Here is a 22,343-nt window from a genome sequence, read left to right on the forward strand (position 1 = left end):
ACACACACCCACCCAGCCACACACACACACAGCCACACGCACACCCACCCATCCGCACACCCAGCCAGCCGCACGCACACCCACCCAGCCAGCCACACACCCACCCAGCCACACACACACCCACCCAGCCGCACACCCACCCAGCCGCACACCCACCCAGCCACACACACACCCAGCCACACACACACCCACCCAGCCACACACACACACAGCCACACGCACACCCACCCATCCGCACACCCAGCCAGCCACACACCCACCCACCCAGCCAGCCATACAGAGAGCCCGACACTTACTGTTAATGAACCATAGTCACCCAGTCAGAGCTTGATGACTCCAGGGATCCTAATAGCAAGAAAGATTTTCTCAGACTCAGACTTTCTCCTAACGCTTTCATTGATGTCAATGTGTGCATCTCAAGTCTGAATACCTTCTGGTTCGTGTTCAACTCCCATTGTGAATCAAGTCTGAATACCTTCTGGTTCGTGTTCAACTCCCATTGTGAATCAAGTCTGAATACCTTCTGGTTCACATTCAACTCCCATTGTGAATCAAGTCTGAATACCTTCTGGTTCGTGTTCAACTCCCATTGTGAATCAAGTCTGAATACCTTCTGGTTCGTGTTCAACTCCCATTGTGAATCAAGTCTGAATACCTTCTGGTTCACATTCAACTCCCATTGTGAATCAAGTCTGAATACCTTCTAGGTCATGTTCAACTCCCATTGTGAATCAACCCTGATTCTGGTTCATGTTTAACTCCCATTGTGAATCAAGTCTGAATACCTTCTGGTTCGTGTTCAACTCCCATTGTGAATCAAGTCTGAATACCTTCTGGTTCGTGTTCAACTCCCATTGTGAATCAAGTCTGAATACCTTCTGGTTCGTGTTCAACTCCCATTGTGAATCAAGTCTGAATACCTTCTGGTTCGTGTTCAACTCCCATTGTGAATCAAGTCTGAATACCTTCTGGTTCATGTTCAACTCCCATTGTGAATCAAGCCTGAATACCTACTGGTTCATGTTCAACTCCCATTGTGAATCAAGCCTGAATACCTTCTGGTTCATGTTCAACTCCCATTGTGAATCAAGCCTGAATACCTTCTAGGTCATGTTCAACTCCCATTGTGAATCAAACCTGATTCTGGTTCGTGTTCAACTCCCATTGTGAATCAAGTCTGAATACCTTCTGGTTCATGTTCAACTCCCATTGTGAATCAAGCCTGAATACCTACTGGTTCATGTTCAACTCCCATTGTGAATCAAGCCTGAATACCTTCTGGTTCGTGTTCAACTCCCATTGTGAATCAAGTCTGAATACCTTCTGGTTCGTGTTCAACTCCCATTGTGAATCAAGTCTGAATACCTTCTGGTTCATGTTCAACTCCCATTGTGAATCAAGCCTGAATACCTACTGGTTCATGTTCAACTCCCATTGTGAATCAAGCCTGAATACCTTCTGGTTCATGTTCAACTCCCATTGTGAATCAAGCCTGAATACCTACTGGTTCATGTTCAACTCCCATTGTGAATCAAGTCTGAATACCTTCTGGTTCATGTTCAACTCCCATTGTGAATCAAGTCTGAATACCTACTGGTTCATGTTCAACTCCCATTGTGAATCAAGCCTGAATACCTACTGGTTCATGTTCAACTCCCATTGTGAATCAAGCCTGAATACCTTCTGGTTCGTGTTCAACTCCCATTGTGAATCAAGTCTGATTCTGGTTCGTGTTCAACTCCCATTGTGAATAAAGCCTGATTCTGGTTCATGTTCAACTCCCATTGTGAATCAAGCCTGATTCTGGTTCGTGTTATTTGTAGGACACTGGCCAATCTTCTGGTGATGACTGATGATTGAATTGTTGTCTTGGTTCCAAAACCTTAATCATGTTTTTTTTTGTTTTTTTTTTAATGTTTTTATATTTATAGTCTGTATGAATGAATAATCTTATCTTGTTCTTTGGAAATAGGAAATGGATGAAAAAGCTAAAGTTGGATTCAGTTCGTTTGGGAGTTGCAGACACTACAATGGTTCTGATAACTGGCTGTTCTCAAGCACTGTAGGGTACAGCTGTCAAGCCCTTATCAAAACTTTTAGGAGCTATGTCGGGTGTACATTTCCAGCTATGTTTCCTTGCATTGTGTCAGTGGAATGCTTTGTTCAGCCATTGGCACTGTGCAGCCTGAACCCGAACACAACTCTCCCTGACACTGATAGACCTCGGCCTTAATTTAGCACATTTCTTGAACATGATAGAGAGCGCTGTTCCTTAAAGGTTTCCCTGATTTAAAACCCCCATCTGTCATATGTTGTATTGTTTTTAGCCTGCATGAAGCTAATGTTACGCAGAGACAACATACAAGGTCAAGAGAGATTTGAACACATGCTTTCCTTTATTCATCCTAGATATTATTTAGTGTTTGTCTGTCAACCTGTCTTGTGGGTCATGTCAAAAGATGTCCGTCTGAAATAAATATAATTTATAGAACGAGAAAAGACCCTCATTCCTTTGGTCTGTTCTGCCTTGTGATCTAACCCTTCACCTTTAACCTTGTACCTGTTCCTCAGTGGGCGTTTGGTGTGACCCTGTGGGAGCGGATGACCTTGTAGTCTAACCCGGGACCTCTAACCCTTGTCCCTGTTCCTCAGTGGGCGTTTGGTGTGACCCTGTGGGAGTTGATGACCTTGGGACAGACGCCCTACGTGGACATCGACCCCTTCGAGATGGCAGCCTATCTGAAGGACGGATATAGAATAGCACAGCCAATCAACTGTCCTGATGAACTGTAAGTACAACAGCACAGCCAATCAACTGTCCTGATGAACTGTAAGTACAACAGCACAGCCAATCAACTGTCCTGATGAACTGTAAGTACAAAAGCACAGCCAATCAACTGTCCTGATGAACTGTAAGTACAACAGCACAGCCAATCAACTGTCCTGATGAACTGTAAGTACAACAGCACAGCCAATCAACTGTCCTGATGAACTGTAAGTACAACAGCACAGCCAATCAACTGTCCAAATGGACTGAAACGCATACATACAGGGCTTTTAGACTGTTACGTCTTAATTGAGTTTGATCATCAGTTATTTTAGTTGACAGTTCTATAGTTTTGTTGGTTTTAATTATTTCCTGTAAACGGTATCTCGTGAGAATTGTCTCTCAGTTTGAAGTCTGTAGTGCATCCCTTCAGAATATTGAACATCATTTAGATATGGATTCTTATGGGATGTTCTCCTTTCCGTTATCAACATAAGCACACGTACTGTCCAGCATGGAACGTTCACTATAGGACCCTCCAGAGGGGGGAGACAGTTCACTATAGGACCCTCCAGAGAGGGAGACAGTTCACTATAGGACCCTCCAGAGGGGGGAGACAGTTGACTATAGGACCCTCCAGAGGGGGGAGACAGTTCACTATAGGACCCTCCAGAGAGGGAGACAGTTCACTATAGGACCCTCCAGAGAGGGAGACAGGTGACTCTAGGACCCTCCAGAGAGGGGAGACAGTTCACTATAGGACCCTCCAGAGAGGGAGACAGTTCACTATAGGACCCTCCAGAGAGGGAGACAGTTGACTATAGGACCCTCCAGAGGGGGGAGACAGTTCACTATAGGACCCTCCAGAGAGGGAGACAGTTCACTATAGGACCCTCCAGAGAGGGAGACAGTTGACTATAGGACCCTCCAGAGAGGGGAGACAGTTTACTCTAGGACCCTCCAGAGGGGGGAAACAGTTGACTATAGGACCCTCCAGAGAGGGAGACAGTTGACTATAGGACCCTCCAGAGAGGGAGACAGTTGACTATAGGACCCTCCAGAGGGGGGAGACAGTTGACTATAGGACCCTCCAGAGAGGGAGACAGTTGACTATAGGACCCTCCAGAGAGGGAGACAGTTGACTATAGGACCCTCCAGAGAGGGAGACAGTTGACCCTAGGACCCTCCAGAGAGGGAGACAGTTGACTATAGGACCCTCCAGAGGGGGGAGACAGTTGACTATAGGACCCTCCAGAGAGGGAGACAGTTCACTATAGGACCCTCTAGAGGGGGGAGACAGTTCACTATAGGACCCTCCAGAGAGGGAGACAGTTCACTATAGGACCCTCCAGAGAGGGAGACAGTTGACTATAGGACCCTCCAGAGAGGGAGACAGTTGACTATAGGACCCTCCAGAGGGGGGAGACAGTTGACTATAGGACCCTCCAGAGGGGGGAGACAGTTGACTATAGGACCCTCCAGAGAGGGGAGACAGTTGACTATAGGACCCTCCAGAGAGGGGAGACAGTTGACTATCGGACCCTCTGGTGGGGGAGACAGTTGACTATAGGACCCTCCAGAGAGGGGAGACAGTTCACTATCGGACCCTCTGGTGGGGGAGACAGTTTACTATAGGACCTTCTGGTGGGGGAGACAGTTGACCCTAGGACCCTCCAGAGAGGGAGACAGTTGACTATAGGACCCTCCAGAGAGGGGAGACAGTTTACTATCGGACCCTCTGGTGGGGGAGACAGTTCACTATAGGACCCTCCAGAGAGGGGAGACAGTTGACTATAGGACCCTCCAGAGAGGGGAGACAGTTGACTATAGGACCCTCCAGAGAGGGGAGACAGTTTACTATCGGACCCTCTGGTGGGGGAGACAGTTGACTATAGGACCCTCCAGAGAGGGGAGACAGTTGACTATAGGACCCTCCAGAGAGGGAGACAGTTCACTATAGGACCCTCCAGAGAGGGGAGACAGTTCACTATCGGACCCTCTGGTGGGGGAGACAGTTCACTATAGGACCTTCTGGTGGGGGAGACAGTTGACCCTAGGACCCTCCAGAGAGGGAGACAGTTGACTATAGGACCCTCCAGAGAGGGGAGACAGTTCACTATAGGACCCTCCAGAGAGGGGGACAGTTGACTATAGGACCCTCCAGAGAGGGAGACAGTTGACTATAGGACCCTCCAGAGAGGGAGACAGTTGACTATAGGACCCTCCAGAGAGGGGAGACAGTTCACTATAGGACCCTCCAGAGAGGGAGACAGTTGACTATAGGACCCTCCAGAGAGGGGAGACAGTTTACTATCGGACCCTCTGGTGGGGGAGACAGTTGACTATAGGACCCTCCAGAGGGGGGAGACAGTTGACTATAGGACCCTCCAGAGAGGGGAGACAGTTTACTATCGGACCCTCTGGTGGGGGAGACAGTTGACTATAGGACCCTCCAGAGAGGGGAGACAGTTTACTATAGGACCCTCCAGAGAGGGAGACAGTTGACTATAGGACCCTCCAGAGAGGGGAGACAGTTGACTATAGGACCCTCCAGAGAGGGAGACAGTTGACTATAGGACCCTCCAGAGAGGGGAGACAGTTGACTATAGGACCTTCTGGTGGGGGAGACAGTTGACTATAGGACCCTCCAGAGAGGGAGACAGTTTACTATAGGACCCTCCAGAGAGGGAGACAGTTGACTATAGGACCCTCCAGAGGGGGGAGACAGTTGACTATAGGACCCTCCAAAGAGGGAGACAGTTGACTATAGGACCCTCCAGAGAGGGGGACAGTTTACTATCGGACCCTCTGGTGGGGGAGACAGTTTACTATCGGACCCTCTGGTGGGGGAGACAGTTGACTATAGGACCCTCCAGAGAGGGGAGACAGTTGACTATAGGACCCTCCAAAGAGGGAGACAGTTGACTATAGGACCCTCCAGAGAGGGGGACAGTTTACTATCGGACCCTCTGGTGGGGGACACAGTTTACTATCGGACCCTCTGGTGGGGGACACAGTTTACTATCGGACCCTCTGGTGGGGGAGACAGTTGACTATAGGACCCTCCAGGGGGGGGGACAGTTGACTTTAGGACCCTCCAGAGAGGGGATACAGTTCACTATCGGACCCTCTGGTGGGGGAGACAGTTGACTATAGGACCCTCCAGAGAGGGAGACAGTTTACTATAGGACCCTCCAGAGAGGGAGACAGTTGACTATAGGACCCTCCAGAGGGGGGAGACAGTTGACTATAGGACCCTCCAGAGAGGGGAGACAGTTTACTATAGGACCCTCCAGAGAGGGAGACAGTTCACTATAGGACCCTCCAGAGAGGGGAGACAGTTGACTATAGGACCCTCCAGAGGGGGGAGACAGTTGACTATAGGACCCTCCAGAGAGGGGAGACAGTTTACTATCGGACCCTCTGGTGGGGGAGACAGTTGACTATAGGACCCTCCAGAGAGGGGAGACAGTTGACTATAGGACCCTCCAGAGAGGGAGACAGTTGACTATAGGACCCTCCAGAGAGGGGAGACAGTTGACTATAGGACCCTCCAGAGAGGGGAGACAGTTGACTATAGGACCCTCCAGAGAGGGAGACAGTTGACTATAGGACCCTCCAGAGAGGGGAGACAGTTGACTATAGGACCTTCTGGTGGGGGAGACAGTTGACTATAGGACCCTCCAGAGAGGGAGACAGTTTACTATAGGACCCTCCAGAGAGGGAGACAGTTGACTATAGGACCCTCCAGAGGGGGGAGACAGTTGACTATAGGACCCTCCAGAGAGGGGAGACAGTTTACTATAGGACCCTCCAGAGAGGGAGACAGTTCACTATAGGACCCTCCAGAGAGGGGAGACAGTTGACTATAGGACCCTCCAGAGGGGGGAGACAGTTGACTATAGGACCCTCCAGAGAGGGGAGACAGTTTACTATCGGACCCTCTGGTGGGGGAGACAGTTGACTATAGGACCCTCCAGAGAGGGGAGACAGTTGACTATAGGACCCTCCAGAGAGGGAGACAGTTGACTATAGGACCCTCCAGAGAGGGGAGACAGTTGACTATAGGACCCTCCAGAGAGGGAGACAGTTTACTATAGGACCCTCCAGAGAGGGGAGACAGTTGACTATAGGACCCTCCAGAGAGGGGAGACAGTTTACTATCGGACCCTCTGGTGGGGGAGACAGTTGACTATAGGACCCTCCAGAGAGGGGAGACAGTTGACTATAGGACCCTCCAGAGAGGGAGACAGTTGACTATAGGACCCTCCAGAGAGGGGAGACAGTTCACTATCGGACCCTCTGGTGGGGGAGACAGTTCACTATAGGACCCTCTGGTGGGGGAGACAGTTCACTATAGGACCCTCCAGAGAGGGGAGACAGTTGACTATAGGACCCTCCAGAGAGGGGAGACAGTTTACTATCGGACCCTCTGGTGGGGGAGACAGTTGACTATAGGACCCTCCAGAGAGGGGAGACAGTTCACTATCGGACCCTCTGGTGGGGGAGACAGTTTACTATAGGACCTTCTGGTGGGGGAGACAGTTGACCCTAGGACCCTCCAGAGAGGGAGACAGTTGACTATAGGACCCTCTGGTGGGGGAGACAGTTCACTATAGGACCCTCCAGAGAAGGGAGACAGTTGACTATAGGACCCTCCAGAGAGGGGAGACAGTTGACTATAGGACCCTCCAGAGAGGGGAGACAGTTTACTATCGGACCCTCTGGTGGGGGAGACAGTTGACTATAGGACCCTCCAGAGAGGGGAGACAGTTGACTATAGGACCCTCCAGAGAGGGAGACAGTTCACTATAGGACCCTCCAGAGAGGGGAGACAGTTCACTATCGGACCCTCTGGTGGGGGAGACAGTTCACTATAGGACCTTCTGGTGGGGGAGACAGTTGACCCTAGGACCCTCCAGAGAGGGAGACAGTTGACTATAGGACCCTCCAGAGAGGGGAGACAGTTCACTATAGGACCCTCCAGAGAGGGAGACAGTTGACTATAGGACCCTCCAGAGAGGGAGACAGTTGACTATAGGACCCTCCAGAGAGGGAGACAGTTGACTATAGGACCCTCCAGAGAGGGGAGACAGTTCACTATAGGACCCTCCAGAGAGGGAGACAGTTGACTATAGGACCCTCCAGAGAGGGGAGACAGTTTACTATCGGACCCTCTGGTGGGGGAGACAGTTGACTATAGGACCCTCCAGAGAGGGGAGACAGTTGACTATAGGACCCTCCAAAGAGGGAGACAGTTGACTATAGGACCCTCCAGAGAGGGGGACAGTTTACTATCGGACCCTCTGGTGGGGGAGACAGTTTACTATCGGACCCTCTGGTGGGGGAGACAGTTGACTATAGGACCCTCCAGAGAGGGGAGACAGTTGACTATAGGACCCTCCAAAGAGGGAGACAGTTGACTATAGGACCCTCCAGAGAGGGGGACAGTTTACTATCGGACCCTCTGGTGGGGGAGACAGTTGACTTTAGGACCCTCCAGAGAGGGGATACAGTTCACTATCGGACCCTCCAGGGGGGGGGACAGTTGACTTTAGGACCCTCCAGAGAGGGGATACAGTTCACTATCGGACCCTCCAGGGGGGGGGACAGTTGACTTTAGGACCCTCCAGAGAGGGGATACAGTTCACTATCGGACCCTCTGGTGGGGGAGACAGTTGACTATAGGACCTTCTGGTGGGGGAGACAGTTGACTATAGGACCCTCCAGAGAGGGAGACAGTTTACTATAGGACCCTCCAGAGAGGGAGACAGTTGACTATAGGACCCTCCAGAGGGGGGAGACAGTTGACTATAGGACCCTCCAGAGAGGGGAGACAGTTTACTATAGGACCCTCCAGAGAGGGAGACAGTTCACTATAGGACCCTCCAGAGAGGGGAGACAGTTGACTATAGGACCCTCCAGAGGGGGGAGACAGTTGACTATAGGACCCTCCAGAGAGGGGAGACAGTTTACTATCGGACCCTCTGGTGGGGGAGACAGTTGACTATAGGACCCTCCAGAGAGGGGAGACAGTTGACTATAGGACCCTCCAGAGAGGGAGACAGTTGACTATAGGACCCTCCAGAGAGGGGAGACAGTTGACTATAGGACCCTCCAGAGAGGGAGACAGTTGACTATAGGACCCTCCAGAGAGGGGAGACAGTTTACTATCGGACCCTCTGGTGGGGGAGACAGTTGACTATAGGACCCTCCAGAGAGGGGAGACAGTTGACTATAGGACCCTCCAGAGAGGGAGACAGTTGACTATAGGACCCTCCAGAGAGGGGAGACAGTTCACTATCGGACCCTCTGGTGGGGGAGACAGTTCACTATAGGACCCTCTGGTGGGGGAGACAGTTCACTATCGGACCCTCTGGTGGGGGAGACAGTTGACTATAGGACCCTCCAGAGAGGGGGACAGTTGACTATAGGACCCTCCAGAGAGGGAGACAGTCAAATGGGTGAGTTCAACTTCAGCCGGACACCTTACACACTAGGGTTCGGCGGTAGCCAGATGTTTATATCGTCGTACCGTCCTTCTCTCATCCCGGGATTTACGGTACTTAGTTCACAAGGGTGTGCCAAAGAAACACAAAAAAAAGGCTATTGGGCATCGTACCAGAATTATCACAAGTAATAGAGAATTTCCATGGAGGCAGCTTGCTAAATATGCTAATGTACGCAAAGATATGCACTCCAGCTCATAAAGTTATACATGTATAGGTAGGAGCTACCAAATGTCATTTTTGGTGAGTTTCAACATTTATAAGCAAATGAACTAAGTTGGGAGGCAGGCGTGTCTGAAGGAAGAACCGTACTACCTCTGGAGCAGCATGTGTACCCGCTGCGTCTGGAGTCGCTAGGGAAACGGGCCAGCCTGCTCTGCTCGGAGAAGAGGGGGGAGGAGCAGACTGCCGAGAACTGAGAGGAGAAAAAAAACGCAAGGAAATCAAGAGCCTACAGATAACTCCATCCAAAGGGCTTTGACGTCTCAAACGTGGCAGAAAGCGAACACAATATGATGTCCCGTCAATTTATTAATTCAGCCACTTACTTTGATAACTAGCAACTTAAGCTTAGCATTAACGCAGAATTCAGCATTTTTCACACAGGAAAAATTATAAAAACGAATAAGAAATATCTTGTCTTTTGAAAACGCAGATCTAAAATGCTTATTGTAATTTTTGCATCGAACAAAGTTTGTGCTTCATTTGCGCTAGGGATGCACCGATATGACATTTTGGGCCGATACTGACATCCAATATTTTCCTTGCCAAAAACACCTATACCGATATCCAATATTTTCCTTGCCAAAAACACCGATATCGATGTCCAATATTTTCCTTGCCAAAAACACCGATACCGATAAACGATATTTAACATTTTAGCTGCCTTTCTAAGATTTTTAGTACAGCTTAAAAACCTAAAGATCTGACACTTTTTTTAAAAATTTTAGCCTAAAATGACAGACCCAAATCAGGACCTGAAGCAAGGATATGCATATTCTTGATACCATTTGAAAGGAAACACTTTGAAGTTTGTGGAAATGTAAAATTAATGTAGGAGAATATAACACATTAGATCTGGTAAAAGATAACACAAAGAAAAAAAACATGCATTTTTTTTTGTACTATCTTTGAAATGCAAGAGAAAGGCCATAATGGCCACTAGATGGCAGCAGTGTATGTGAAAAGCTTTAGGCTGATCCAATTAACCATTGCATTTCTGTTCAAAATGTTGCATCAAGACTGCCCAAATGTGCCTAATTGGTTTATTAATACATGTTCAAGTTCATAACTGTGCACTCTCCTCAAACAATAGCATGGTATTATTTCACTGTAATAGCTACTGTAAATTGGACAGTGCAGTTAGATTAACAAGAATTTAAGCTTTCTGCCAATATCAGGTATGTCTATGTCCTGGGAAATGTTCTTGTTACTTACAACCTCATGCTAATCACATTAGCCTACGTTAGCTCAACCGTCCCGTGGGGGACCCACCGATCCTGAAGAGGTTTTAAATAGTTGAAACACACACCAAAAAGTTATTTTGTTGGCATTTACGTATGTCCCCATTACCAGTAAAACATCATCAAAACCTATTTCTTTCACTTGCTGTGCTGTTTTGTTGTTCATTTGTTCAGTCGTTTCATTCTCAACCAGGATTTCCTCATGTCAAGCAGTGAAGTTTCAGCTCTGTCTGTCCGTGGCCTCTTCTGTTGTGTGTCCTCTTCGGTGCGCACGGTCACTGTGTCCGTTTCCATCTTGTCCAGCTGTGTCTGTAACATTTAATGTAAACCTTGTTTTTTGTCTGTAGCGGTCCTTGTACCTAGCATCGAGCATGGTGGCGACACAGTAAAGAGGCTCAGAGAGAATGCCACTGAATCGCTTGTTCACAGCCTCTTGAGTACTTTTCCGAGTTTTAACCCCACGGTCTGTGTGGACAGTTTTGTTGAGCCTTTGGACCAGATATCGCTGGTCCAAATGTCAGTCGTGAAGCTAATAGCAGTGACACCAATAGCAAGTAGCTCATAGAGATGTGTGTTTCAACAATACTGTGTAACTCCGGTAGGGCAACATCTGGAAAAATAGTGCCTACTTGGTAGTGTGTACCGGGGCTCGAGGTGCTCGACCAGTCGGCGAAAGCCAACATCATCCACGACAGAGAACGGTTGATTGTCAAGGGCAATGAATCCCATTATTTTGGCGTTCATGGATTTTGCCTTTGAGTTGTCTCGCTGAAATTTTCTTACTCTTTCAAATGACTGCTTGACTTTAACTTGTTTAGTTGTTGGAAATGTGTGCTTAGTATTTTTCAGATTTTTTGTTCTGAAGTAGTCGCTGAACTTCTGGGTGGTGATGCACTTTCAAATGAGTAATTAGGTTTGTGGTATTGAAAGATTTCACTTTCTCCCCTCAGGAAATAATAGCAACACAAATGTTGCATATGTCCTTTTTGTTATCTTCATTTGAAACTTCAAAATAGATCCACACAGCAGACATTGTGGGCCAGGTTAGGAATGCTGTGTTGCACGTGTATTTTTTGTGGCATCATTATGTCATCTACCTACGTTTATATATAGGTATGCACGTCAGCTTTGACATCGGTTTTGCGCATTGCCGTTTTAACTAGACATTGGGCCGATGTTGCCATTTTTAGCTAATATCGTCCGATTCCAATATATGCTCACCGATATATCGGGCATCCCTAATTTGTGCTTCTCCACTCGGCAAAACATTAGGAAATGTAGCTGGCTAAATTGTTTCTATGATAAACATTAGGAAATGTAGCTGGCTACATTGTTTCAATGATAAACATTAGGAAATGTAGCTGGCTACATTGTTGCTATGATAAACATTAGGACATGTAGCTGGCTACATAGTTTCTATGATAAACATTAGGACATGTAGCTGGCTACATTGTTGCTATGATAAACATTAGGACATGTAGCTGGCTACATTGTTGCTATGATAAACATTAGGAAATGTAGCTGGCTACATTGTTGCTATGATAAACATTAGGACATGTAGCTGGCTACATTGTTGCTATGATAAACATTAGGACATGTAGCCGGCTACATTGTTGCTATGATAAACATTAGGACATGTAGCTGGCTACATTGTTGCTATGATAAACATTAGGACATGTAGCCGGCTACATTGTTGCTATGATAAACATTAGGAAATGTAGCCGGCTACATTGTTGCTATGATAAACATTAGGAAATGTAGCCGGCTACATTGTTGCTATGATAAACATTAGGACATGTAGCTGGCTACATTGTTGCTATGATAAACATTAGGAAATGTAGCTGGCTACATTGTTTCAATGATAAACATTAGGAAATGTAGCTGGCTACATTGTTGCTATGATAAACATTAGGACATGTAGCTGGCTACATTGTTGCTATGGTAAACATTAGGACATGTAGCTGGCTACATTGTTGCTATGATAAACATTAGGACATGTAGCTGGCTACATTGTTGCTATGGTAAACATTAGAAATAGGATGGTTCTGCATCGTTTTGCAGCGTTGCACTTCTGTTGTCATCTGATGAAATTTAAGCTATTTTCTGTTGAATATGTTGCACTTATGTATTTTTTGTGTAGGAAAACTATAGTTGCACGTCCCTGATCACTACTGAAGCTAAAAAACACTTGTCTTTCAATTTAAAAACGCGACCCCTGTCAATACAACTGCTGGACTCACCTGCTCCCGTTTTTCTCCTGTTGTGCTATTTCCAAACAAACAGGTGACTGTCTCAACTGTTCTGGGGAACTATGGTAAACTTCATAATCTGACAGGTGAAAGAGAAGAACGCAATCTGCTTTATCTCCTAACGTATCGCTCCCGAGTGGCGCAGCATCTCACTACAGACCCTGGTTCGATTCCAGGCTGTATCACAACCGGCAGTGATTGGGAGTCTCATAGGGCGGCACACAATTGGCCCAGCGTCGTCCGGGTTTTACCGTCATTGTAAATAAGAATTTGTTCTAAACTGACTTGCCTAGTTAAATAAAGGTTTTTAAAAAATTAAATAAAAGTTGACTGCAGGTATTTATTTAAAGTAGCTACAAATATTAAAATGCTAGGCGGCGGCTAGGCGGCTGTCTCTCACCGTCATTCATTAGACTTGAGTCTTATCCACATCCTGCGGCTGTCAGGGAGCTGGAGGGTGGCTTTCTACTGCTGTGGATGAGCTGGCCAGGAATCACAAAGAGACATACGGGCTTCTGTGTCAGAATCCCAAATGGCACCCTACTCCCTATATAGTGCACTTTTGACCAAGGTCCCTTACCTTTGACCTTTTCCACCAATGCATTTTTAGAAGTAGATGAGAATGCAAGGAATTGATGAAAGACACATTTGTGAAAGAACCTATATTCACTACAAGACTATAGATGGGCTCTGTTCAAAAGTAGTGCACTATATAGAGAATAGGGGGTCATTTGGGACTTTCGGTGTGACTGTCATCACTTCAACACTCCAGGATTTACAGTTGGATGACCGGTCGCCAACAGGAAGTGGAGGAAAAGCTAATCAGATTGTTATTGGTGGAGCTGCTGCACATGTTTCCTTCAGAAAGACTGTTGAATTGGAATTTCCCCCACCAAATAGAAGGCGTAGGAGGGGGGGGAAGACTTCAGGAGACATTGAGGGATGCAGGACTGATATTGTGCTATAGTGATGTTGGTTTCTCTGATGATCCAAGTACTGAATAGCCTTGGGACTGGGAATGTGATGGGGGTTTTTTTAGACCATATTTGGCAGTCCTTATGGGGTTTGAGTCAACGTACACTGGTGCAATGAGCTAGCCTAAATGGCTTGTGCATGTTCACTTGCTGACCCAGCTAATTCTCTTGTCTGTCTGTGTAGGTTTGCAGTGATGGCCTGTTGCTGGGCCCTGGATCCAGAGGAGAGGCCTAAGTTCCAGCAGCTGGTCCAGTGTCTGACTGAGTTTCATGCAGCGTTGGGGGCGTACGTGTAAAATCTAGCCCCAGGCTTCTGTACGGACCAGGCCCGAAGGACCAGCAGGCCCAGGACTTACTGAACACCACTAATCACCATGAGGAATACATTTACAAACCTTATGCCTTATAGAAAAGAAAGAAGACTTTCATTATTATGAGATTATTTTTTTTTTGAGTGAGGTTTCTATAATTTGTGCAAGCTTCAATGGATTCTCTTTCAGAGGTCGTCATATTTCCCAGCATGCCTCACAAGCTTCCAGAACAGACCGAAACCCTCACTATGAAGCGAGGACCCACAAGGATGTGACCTCTTTTGGAAGAACGAAAGAAGCTTGTATGTGCCAACAAGCTGTTGCCACCATTTTCCTAACAACTACACTTTTGAGAACTTGTTTGTAAAGACATTTATTTTTTCTCTTTTTTTTTTATTTTTATCTAAGAAAAGAAGAGATGTACATTTTATTTTTGTAGATCTGTGGTTTTCAGTGAGCGGATGAGTCCACAGTAGACCAGTGAGCGGATGAGTCCACCGTAGACCAGTGGCTTCATGTATAGTAGTAGGGAATTCACATCTTCACCTAGTACACTACGTAGGGAATTCACATCTTCACCTAGTACACTACGTAGAGAATTCACATCTTCACCTAGTACACTACGTAGAGAATTCACATCTTCACCTAGTACACTACGTAGGGAATTTGGGCCGCAGATGGGGCTTCTTCTGTGTACATAAAGACATGCTGGTTCACTCTGTCATGGTACGGTAAACTCAAGGTTTGTACGAGAGGCCTCTTGTGGGAGCGGGGGGGGGGATCGAAGGCCTAAGCAGCTCTGCTGGACGTTATATAGGACAATGACATGTGAAATGTCTCTAGTTCAACACATCTCTACTGAAGGACCTATTGAACATTGTGCCACACATTAGTTTCCCCTTTTTCCTTAGGAGACGTGCCAATGAGTGTTAGCATAGCTGAGGACATTGTTGTTGTCGCCACATCCCATGATCTCCTCAGCATCCGTTTACCCAGTAGTGTGTACCAGACTGGATGAATGCTATAGGCCTGTCACAGTACACGACATACCCATATGGGAAATGATTGGTTTATGAGTTGTGTCCAATCATTGGGAAGCTACCCATTGTACCCCCTTTTGAAAATCGCAACGATCAAGTTCAATATCAGTCATTTCCCCCAGATATTTATCTAACAGGGTTGTCATGAATTAATATTCTTGTGTTTTTAAATTTTGACTGTTCTGTGTCAGAACAAAACCCAGCTACCAACCGCACATTGTTTTGACAATGACATGGTATGAATTTATACGAGAACACTATCCGCTGTGAAAACAGAATTACGTGCCAATCTGACGACATCATGGCTAGCTCTGGTCCAAGGCGCTACGTGCTGCTTGCTCATGCTGAGCCTTCAGCAAGCAGCACGTAATGACCTGGGCCAGAGCTACCACATGGCCTCGTCTTCTAAGATCTGTAGGATGTCTACAGGATCACTGCATGTTGAATTTAAAGGGTGTTCCATCTGTAAACCGAATTCATACACACACACACACACACACACACACAAAAAAAATTAAACTCATTTCTTTTGATTTCGTGTGGTCTGTTTTTATATGTAGGTTTCACCTGTTCTGTTTAAAAGACTAATGCCCCATATTCCCTTTACAGTACACTACTTTGGACCCATAAGGCTCTGGTTAAAAATAGTTGCACTAGATACAGTTGAAGTCTGAAGTTTACATACACTTAGGTTGGAGTCATTAAAACTCATTTTTCAACCACTCCACAAATTTCTTGTTAACAAACTATAGTTTTGGCAAGTCGGTTAGGACATCTGCTTTGTGCATGACACAAGTAATTTTTCCAACAATTGTTTACAGACAGATTATTTTACTTATAATTCACTGTATCACAATTCCAGTGGGTCAGGAGTTTACATACACTAAGTTGACTGCCTTTAAAACTTCTTTGGGATAGGGGGCAGCATTTTCACTTTTGGATGAATTGGTGCCCATAGTGAACTGCCTCCTACTCTGTCCCAGATGATAATATATGCATATTATTATTACTATTGGATAGAAAACACTCTGACGTTTCTAAAACTGTTTGAATTATGTCTGTGAGTATAACATAACTCATATGGCAGGCAAACTTACAAACAGGAAGTGAGAATTCTGAGAAGGGTCGATGTGAAAGTCAACGCCTATTCAATTCCCTGTAATATATGGATCTTTTTGCACTTCCTACGCCTTCCACTAGATGTTAACAGTCTGTAGAATGTGGAATGAAGCCTCTAGTGTGATGTGGGACCGGATGGGAGCTATTTGAGTCAGTAGTCTGGCAGAATGCTAGTTCCTGGAGCTATTTGAGTCAGTGGTCTGGCAGAATGCTAGTTCCTGGTCACGCGCGCTAGTCATGAAATGGCAATGTGTGCCATTACTTATACAGACATGAAGAAATGCTCCGGTTGGAACGTTATTGGATATATATGATAACATCCTGAAGATTGATTCTCTACTAGGTTTGACCAGTTTATTCGACTTGTAATATAACTTTTTGAATTTTCCGTCCGACGTTTGCCTGCATCTGCGCCAGCGTTTGGACACGTGTACTACACATGCTAGCTAAAGTTGCTAATTGGACATAAGTAATGGACATTATCGAACAAAACAACGATTTATTGAGGAACTAGGATTCCTGGCATAACATTCTGATGAAGATAATCAAAGGTAAGGGAATATTTATGATGTAATTCCGTATTTCTGTTGACTCCAACACGGCGGAGAAATTTTGTTAAATATGAGCGCCGTCTCAGATTATTGCATGGTGTGCTTTTTACTAAAGTTTTTCAAAAATCTGACACAGCGGTTGCATTAAGAACAAGTATCTTTATTTATATGTAAAACATGTATCTTTCATCAAAGTTTATGATGAGTATTTCTGTTATTTGACGTGGCTCTCTGTAATTACTCCGGATATTTTGAAGGCATTTCTGAACATGGCACCAATGTAAACCGAGATTTGTGGATATAAATATGCACATTATCGAACAAAACATAAATGTATTGTGTAACATGATGTCCTATGAGTGTCATCTGATGAAGATTATCAAAGGTTAGTGATTAATTTTATCTCTTTCTGCTTTTGTGTGACTATCTTTGGCTGGGGAAAATGGCTGTGTTTTTTGGATTTGGTGGTGATCTAACATAAATATATGTTGTGTTTTCGCTGTAAAACATTTTAAAAATCGGACACGATGGGTAGATTAACAAGATGTTTATCTTTCATTTGCTGTATTGGACTTGTTAATGTGTGAAAGTTACATATTTCAAAAAAATATTTTTGAATTTCGCGCGCTGCCTTTTCAGCGGAATGTTGGGGGTGGGGGGGGGTTCCGCTAGCGGAACGTGTGTCCTAGAAAGGTTAACCACATGAGGACAAAGATCGTACTTTCTGGAAAAATGTCCTCTGGTGTGATGAAACAAAAATAGAACTGTTTGGCCATAATGACCATCGTTATGTTTGGAGGAAAATGGGGGAGGCTTGCAAGCCGAAGAACACCATCCCAACCGTGAATCCCGGGGGTGGCAGGATCATGTTGTGGGGGTGCTTTGCAACAGGAGGGACTGGTGCACTTCACAAAATAGATGGCATCATGAGGCAGGAAAATGATGTGGATATATTTACGCAACATCTCAAGACATCAGTCAGGAAGTTAAAGCTTGGTCGCAAATGGGTCTTCCAAATGGACAATGTCCCCGAGCATACTTCCAAAGTTGTGGCAAAATGGTTTAAGGACAACAAAGTCAAGGTATTGGAGTGGCCATCACAAAGCCCTGACCTCAATCCTATAGAAAATTTGTGGGCAGAACTGAAAAAGCGTGTGCGAGCAAGGAGGTCTACAAACCTGACTCAGTTACTCCAGCTCTGTCAGAAGGAATGGGCCAAAATCTACCCAACTTATTGTGGGAAGCTTGTGGAAAGCTACCTGAAACGTTTGACCCAAGTTAAACAATGCTACCAAATACTAATATAGTGTATGTAAACTTCTGACCCGCTGGGAATGTGATGAAAGAAATAAAAGCTGAAATAAATAATTCTCTCTACTATTATTCTGACATTTCACATTCTTAAAATAAAGTGGTGATCCTAACTCACCTAAGACAGGGTATCTTTACTAGGATTAAATGTCAGGAATTGTGAAAAACTGAGTTTAAATGTATGTAAACTTCTGACTTCAACTATACGTCATAGGATGCCATTTGGGACAAAGTCCGTTTCTTTGAAGTGCTGGAGGAAGAAATTGCCTGATTGGCAGGATCCTCGCTGTGCTTAGGAGTTTCCTGATCATCAACGCTTTATTGTACAGTAGCATAGCAGTGCTTTCACAGTGGTTCTTGGCTGTGCAAATCTGAATTATAGTCACGTTAATTGATAACCCAACCAGCATTATAAACTGGTTGGGTTTGAGCCCTGAATGCTGATTGGCTGACAGCCGTGGTATATCAGACCGTATACCACGGGTATAAATAAACTATGTATTTTTACTGCTCTAATTACGTTGGTAACCAGTTTATAATAGCATTAAGGCACCTCGGGGGTTTGTGGTATATGGCCAATATACGTTGGTTCGTGTCTAAGAACAGCCCTTAGCCCGTGGTATATCGGCCATATACCAATCCCTCCCCCCGCACCTATTGCCTAATTATACCTGCAGGCAATGTGTTTACCTATAGAACAGTTTCATTAACCAAGAGTGTCACTACAAGAGGAACATGTTCTGCCCAGCATTAGTTTCAACCATAGATCCTTTTATGGAGTTATGATTTACTACTCTGTGTGGGTCTGAAATGGTAACCCATTTCCTCTGAGCCCTGGTCAACAGTAGTGCACTATACAAGACACAGGGTTCTAATTGGGATGCATCCCCCCCCCCCGTATGGATCAATGTTGACATTGTCTGTTATACAGCAGGGGAACAAAGACCCGTGTTTTGATTCACCCGCCTGAGGATCAAGTCACTAACCAAGACATGTGCTACACTGTTTCAACATGGCGTAATGGAAACTTATCTGAAATCTAATTTGTGGAGGAAACCAGGTTGACCAAAAGCCTGAGATGCTAAACAAGACACTTGCCTGATGTTTTGAGGGTTTGGTCCCAAATGGCATCCTGTCCCCTATGGGGCCCTGGTTAAATGTAGTGAATAGGGTGCCATTTGGGATTCCGCCTAGTAAAAACCCGGGTTTGGTTGTTCAGAGGGGCTCAATGTACAAATGTTGTAAGACTTACAGAACAATGTCCTCTTGAGTTTTCCAGATGCTCTCTAAGCCTTTTGCATTGATAGTCAAAAACTTTTATTTGCAGTTTTGAAAACCCCTTCCTAGAACATCCCCACCGCTGTAATAAACATACATTTGTTGAATTTCCTCCTGCTTCTGCACTTGTCTATGAATGGTTGATGCTACAATACCCAAACAGCTGTTGATTGGTTAGAATTAGGGATGCAACATTCCTGTAACTTTTACAAAATGTCCAGGTTTTCCAGAAATCCAAAATTGGAGGATTCCTGGATGTCCGGCTTACTCCGTCCTGATTCTATGAGTCTTTCAACTGCGATTCCTGGAAAACCAGGGAATTTGGGGGAAGTTACTAGTAGTTTGCAACCCTAGTAGTGGGGAGGGGAGGGGAGGGGGGCTCCTTCAGACTCAAACCATTGCAGATGTTAATCGTCCTGTTAAGGACAACACATCTTTAGGGATAGTTTCAGACGATAACATGATACATGTGAACAGGGTGTACCTGATGGTGTCCAAGTCACAGTATTGCTCAATGAGTCTACTAATGGGAATGTTTAGAATGTCCTATGTACTGTAACAGACTAGTATTTCCCGTGCCTTTTTTTAGAGTAAAGTGGCAAACTGAATGTTACTCTTTTCTATTTTGAATTCTTCGTCAATTGGCAAAGTGTAGAAGAGCCTTGCAGTTCGTCTCTTACCTTGTCTCCCAATCAATCAATCAATCAATCAATTGTATTTTACATTAGCAGTTGTCCCAAAGTGTTTAGAAGATACCCAGCCTACAACCTAAGAGCCATGTTGAAGCAGAAACTACCTCTCCTTTGAGTCTGATGTTAATAAAGCTACATGTCCCTCATGCTGCTACAGGTCAGTGAACTGGTCATCACTAGTGATACATCTGCTACAGGTCAGTAAACTGGGCATCACATCTGCTACAAGTCAGTAAACTGGGCATCACTAGTGATACATCTGCTACAGGTCAGTAAACTGGGCATCACTAGTGATACATCTGCTACAGGTCAGTAAACTGGGCATCACTAGTGATACATCTGCTACAGGTCAGTAAACTGGGCATCACTAGTGATACATCTGCTACAGGTCAGTAAACTGGGCATCACATCTGCTACAGGTCAGTAAACTGGGCATCACTAGTGATACATCTGCTACAGGTCAGTAAACTGGGCATCACTAGTGATACATCTGCTACAGGTCAGTAAACTGGGCATCACTAGTGATACATCTGCTACAGGTCAGTAAACTGGGCATCACATCTGCTACAGGTCAGTAAACTGGGCATCACTAGTGATACATCTGCTACAGGTCAGTAAACTGGGCATCACATCTGCTACAGGTCAGTAAACTGGGCATCACTAGTGATACATCTGCTACAGGTCAGTAAACTGGGCATCACATCTGCTACAGGTCAGTAAACTGGGCATCACTAGTGATACATCTGCTACAGGTCAGTGAACTGGGCATCACTAGTGATACATCTGCTACAGGTCAGTAAACTGGGCATCACTAGTGATACATCTGCTACAGGTCAGTAAACTGGGCATCACATCTGCTACAGGTCAGTAAACTGGGCATCACATCTGCTACAGGTCAGTAAACTGGGCATCACTAGTGATACATCTGCTACAGGTCAGTAAACTGGGCATCACATCTGCTACAGGTCAGTAAACTGGGCATCACTAGTGATACATCTGCTACAGGTCAGTAAACTTGTCATCACTCTAGATCTAGTACCAGATGAGATGACCCAACCCACCACCACAAAAAAAAACAGGGGTTGATCCATTTTTAGCCCAGTGGGCCTATCTACCCTGGGATCATTATCAAATCAAATTTATTTATATAGCCCATCTTTCATCAGCTGATATCTCAAAGTGCTGTACAGAAATCTGGGTAATAATGGCGTCCTCGAGGAAGAAAATGGGCTGGTGCGTTTAGAAATGCCAGGGCTGATTTCTGGTCCCAGTCCGCCCCTAACCACCACCCCCTGGTCTCTGTAACCACCTAAACCCCCCCCCCCCATATGCAGATTTAGTTCCCATTTCAGGTGGTCCCAGTCCGCCCCTAACCCCCCCCCCCCCCCCCATATGCAGATTTAGTGCCCATTTCAGGTGGTCCCAGTCCGCCCCTACCCCCCCCCCCCCCATATGCAGATTTAGTGCCCATTTCAGGTGGTCCCAGTCCGCCCCTAACCCCCCCCCCCCCCCCCATATGCAGATTTAGTGCCCATTTCAGGTGGTCACAGTAATATCATTAGCAACATCACTAACAATAGGTCAATCAAGGTCATGTGAATGCTTGACAAACCAAAATAAAATGTGTTGTTTTGTAGTCTATCTATGCTTGCCCTTTTCCTTCCTGGTTTGATCGTTAATGGTTCCCACTGTGTGTTCAGCTGCTAAGTCTTGAACTGGCTTTGATGGAATAATGACACCTTTTGTAAGACTTGTGTGATTTATCAGCAGAACACCTTTTACCTCCTGTTGGATGTGTGTCAAGGAGGGAGGGAGGGAGGGTAGGTGGGTAGGAGGGAGGGAAGGAGGGAGGGTGTGTGTTCCTGCGTGCGTCTGTCTCACATTCACGGCTAAGTAACAGAAGAGTAACTTCCCTAATTCGTCATTCGCATTGATGACAGGAGGTAAAAAATTTAACAGATCAGTGATACTTGTCTGTCAGCGGTAGACTCAGACTTTCCACCTAGCCACCTAGCCTATGTGTCAGATCCCCAACAGGCAAGATGATTATTAATGGCTATAAAATAACCTCATGTCAAA

General features: G+C 45.7%; 1 protein-coding gene across 4 annotated transcripts in view; it reads left to right on the plus strand.

Annotated features, from left to right (window-relative positions):
• LOC139541666 (tyrosine-protein kinase RYK-like) overlaps nucleotides 1–15,846 on the plus strand; it is a 133,725-nt gene extending 117,879 nt beyond the window's left edge. For all 4 annotated transcript variants that reach the window (XM_071346581.1, XM_071346583.1, XM_071346582.1 and 1 more), the window contains 2 exons: nucleotides 2,653–2,789; nucleotides 14,147–15,846. In XM_071346581.1, the coding sequence (XP_071202682.1) occupies nucleotides 2,653–2,789; nucleotides 14,147–14,258 (249 nt within the window). In that variant the 3' untranslated portion in view covers nucleotides 14,259–15,846. The remainder of the gene's footprint in view (nucleotides 1–2,652; nucleotides 2,790–14,146) is intronic.
• Nucleotides 15,847–22,343: the final 6,497 nt, after the last annotated feature.

The sequence above is a fragment of the Salvelinus alpinus genome, chromosome 16 (genome assembly GCF_045679555.1).
Source record: "Salvelinus alpinus chromosome 16, SLU_Salpinus.1, whole genome shotgun sequence".
NCBI lineage: Eukaryota > Metazoa > Chordata > Actinopteri > Salmoniformes > Salmonidae > Salvelinus > Salvelinus alpinus.